Source organism: Protomyctophum parallelum, assembly GCF_964188405.1.
Source record: "Protomyctophum parallelum genome assembly, chromosome: 1".
Classification (NCBI taxonomy): Eukaryota; Metazoa; Chordata; class Actinopteri; order Myctophiformes; family Myctophidae; genus Protomyctophum; species Protomyctophum parallelum.
In genome coordinates this window covers 93,363,722-93,366,653 of record NC_139697.1, presented here as the reverse complement: position 1 = coordinate 93,366,653, position 2,932 = coordinate 93,363,722, and the positions used below count along the sequence as shown (strand labels likewise).

The 2,932-nt window shown below is 54.1% G+C and overlaps 1 protein-coding gene across 1 annotated transcript; it reads right to left on the bottom strand.

Moving 5' to 3' along the window:
• Positions 1-918: 918 nt before the first annotated feature.
• Positions 919-2,538, bottom strand: LOC310875536 (T-complex protein 1 subunit eta-like; the record flags this gene model as incomplete). Its single annotated transcript, XM_083788809.1, has 1 exon — positions 919-2,538. One exon carries the CDS (start codon positions 2,536-2,538, stop codon positions 919-921), a length of 1,620 nt encoding a protein of 539 aa, XP_083644935.1.
• Positions 2,539-2,932: the final 394 nt, after the last annotated feature.

Sequence of the window (2,932 nt, the reverse complement as noted above, 5' to 3'; positions counted from 1 at the left end):
AGAGCTTGTAAAAGATCAGCTCTTGTGCAATTGTACTTTAGTGTTAATACTTTTGTACATTTTCTCAAGTAAACCTTTGAATACGGGACATTTACCATAACAGTATTTATGTGGTATTGTATCTCTACTTTTACCAGTAAAAAAAATCACACGTGTGTGAAGTGAGGGGCCAATCACTTCCTATGTCCAGCTTGTAATGTTACAGAGACTCAAAACTGGCCATTCATTATCAATGGCATTTAATGTTTGTGTAGGATAAAGTTTGTGTTTACACGCTCACTAAAAGCTGGACATGGGAGGGGCTAGCGCGCCTCAAAAACATTGATGAAACAAAAAGGAAAAACATTATGGCATATGTTGCTGATAAATGGGTTCTCTCACCTTATTGTTGTTTTAACAACAAAGCGTTTCAACAAAAAAGGATAACTAGCTTTAAACACCATATACAAGTAATTAGATAGGTGACTTCTCAATGCAGTATGCATGTCGGCCATGCAGATAGTCTCTGACATAATCAATTTGACATCATACTGAACTCATTGGTTCTCAATAACCTCCATATTTGGTCAAGACCCAGGAGTGGGTGGGTTGGATATTATGAGTACACACACAATTATTTTACATGTTTCTTGTGCATGGACTAAGTGGTCAGATCACCGGAACTAGTTCCCATCTATTGATATCAGTTACGTCATTTCTAAAAGTTTTATAGGAAATAAAATAGTTTTTGAGGGGCGCTAGCCTCTGCTATGCCCAGCTTAGGTGTGTCTGTGTGTACCACGGAATGTGATGATTTTCTTGGCTGAGCACGGAATGTGATGATTTATAAGAGCTCCCCTCACTTCTCACAGGTGTGATTTTTTTAAATATATATATCTTTTCTACAATTTTACACACGTTATCATTTGAACTTACGTTTTATCTCCCGCGGCCCCTGCCCCGCGGCGCCTCCACCACATTGCGGGGGCTCTTGATGGTCTCGTCCACGGACAGGATGAGGCAGGCGGCCTCGGACGCCGCCGTCAGCGCGTTGATGCGGACGATCGCCGGCTCCCAGACGCACGCCGCGAAGTTGTCGGCGATCTCGCCGCAGTTGACGTCCACGCCGTACCACGTGCCGCCGCCGCCCGCCTGGGCGTGCTTGGCGCGCAGCTCGTTGAGCACGTTGGTGGCGTCGAAGCCGGCGTTGTCGCACAGCTGCCGAGGGATGATCTCCAGGGCCTTGGCATAGGCGCCGATCAGCAGCTGCTGCTTGCCCGGGATGGTGCGCGAGTGGTCCCGCAGGTACTTGGACAGCTCCATCTCGATGGCCCCGCCGCCTGCCACGATGGAGTCGTTCTTGATGGCGCGGCGCGCGATCATGATGGCGTCGTGCAGCGAGCGCTCCGTCTCCTCCATGAACTGCTGCGCGCCGCCCCGCAGGATGATGGTGCACGTCTTGGCGTTGGGGCAGCCCCGGAAGACGTTGTAGCGCTCGCCGCCCACCTGGACCTCCTCGAAGAGCTCGCACTGTCCCAGCACCTGGTCCGTCATGACGCCCACCGACGTCTGGATGGCGCCGCCGCACGCCATCACGGTCCTCTTGAGGTCCTCGTCCTGGACGCGGCCGGCGCAGAACATGTCCCTGTCAGCGAAGTACTGCGTGGCCACGTCACCGATGGCCAGCTTGGACAGCACCACCTTGGCGCCGGAGTTGTGGATGCGCTCCAGCTTCTCGTACAGGATGTTCCACTCCGCCTCCACGATGGCCTGGTACTCGCCGACCGACTGGACGCGCACCTCTGCGTTCTCCCTCTCGGCCTTGAGCTCCAGCTCCACGTTGAGCAGGGCGATCTTGGGCTTCTCATAGTGCTTGGGCTGCATCTCGAAGCCGGCGTAGGAGAAGGTCTTCTTGAAGGCCACGCCATCCACCAGCTGGGAGTCCTCCAGGGCGCCGCCCTGGACCTTCTTGATGCCGATCATCTTCAGGGGCAGCAGCTCGTCCAGGGACAGGACAGCGTCCACCACCATCTTGGAGAAGAACTCCTTCTGGTTGGCGATGAGCTTGGAGTTCATGGCGGTGGCCGCGCACTTCTCCAGCAGCCGCCGCTGCTCCAGCCGGTCGTCCTTCTTGACCGTGACGGCGATCTCCTTGATCTTGGCGACGGCCAGGGCGGTGGCCGCGCGGTACGACTTGATGATGACCTGCGGGTGCAGGCCATCCTCCAGGTACGACTTGGACTGCTTCAGCAGCTCGGCGGCGAGCAGGGTGACGGAGGTGGTGCCGTCGCCCACCTCGGCGTCCTGGGAGCGGGCGATGTCCACCAGGGTCTTGGCGGCCGGGTGCACCACCTCCAGCAGCTTCAGGATGGTGGCGCCGTCGTTGGAGATGGTGGCCACTCCCCGGTTGTCCACGATGAGCTTGTCATAGCCTCGGGGCCCCAGGGTGGTCCGGACCGCCTCGGCGACCACCTGGCAGGCGTTGATGTTGCTGACGAGCTGGGGGATGCCCTGGGACGTGTCGGTCCCTTCCTTCAGCAGGAGAACTGGCATGGACATGTTCGCCGGAAAGTGTGAGATGTCTTACAGCTTCACGTAAATAGTCTAATTGCTCAGAGAAAGTAGGAAGTAGTATGGCATGTCATTGCACACACCATTAGCTATATTGGGGTAAGCGGGACAAACGTCATGCAAAGGTTAGACAGTCCGCAAAGCCGATTGGCCAACCTATCGGTCAGGGAAGCCGATGCCTTGAGTGGGGTTACGGGGGGGTCCCCAGCTAAAGGATGTCATAATAATTATAGGAACCTAATAACTATGAAATCATCTAACTTTGAGATTGTACAAATGGAACCAAATGGACCCTTATGGGTCTGTAAATCTGAGAGTTTACAAATGGAACCAAATGGAACCTTATGGGTCTGTAAATCTGAGAGTGTACAAATGGAACCTT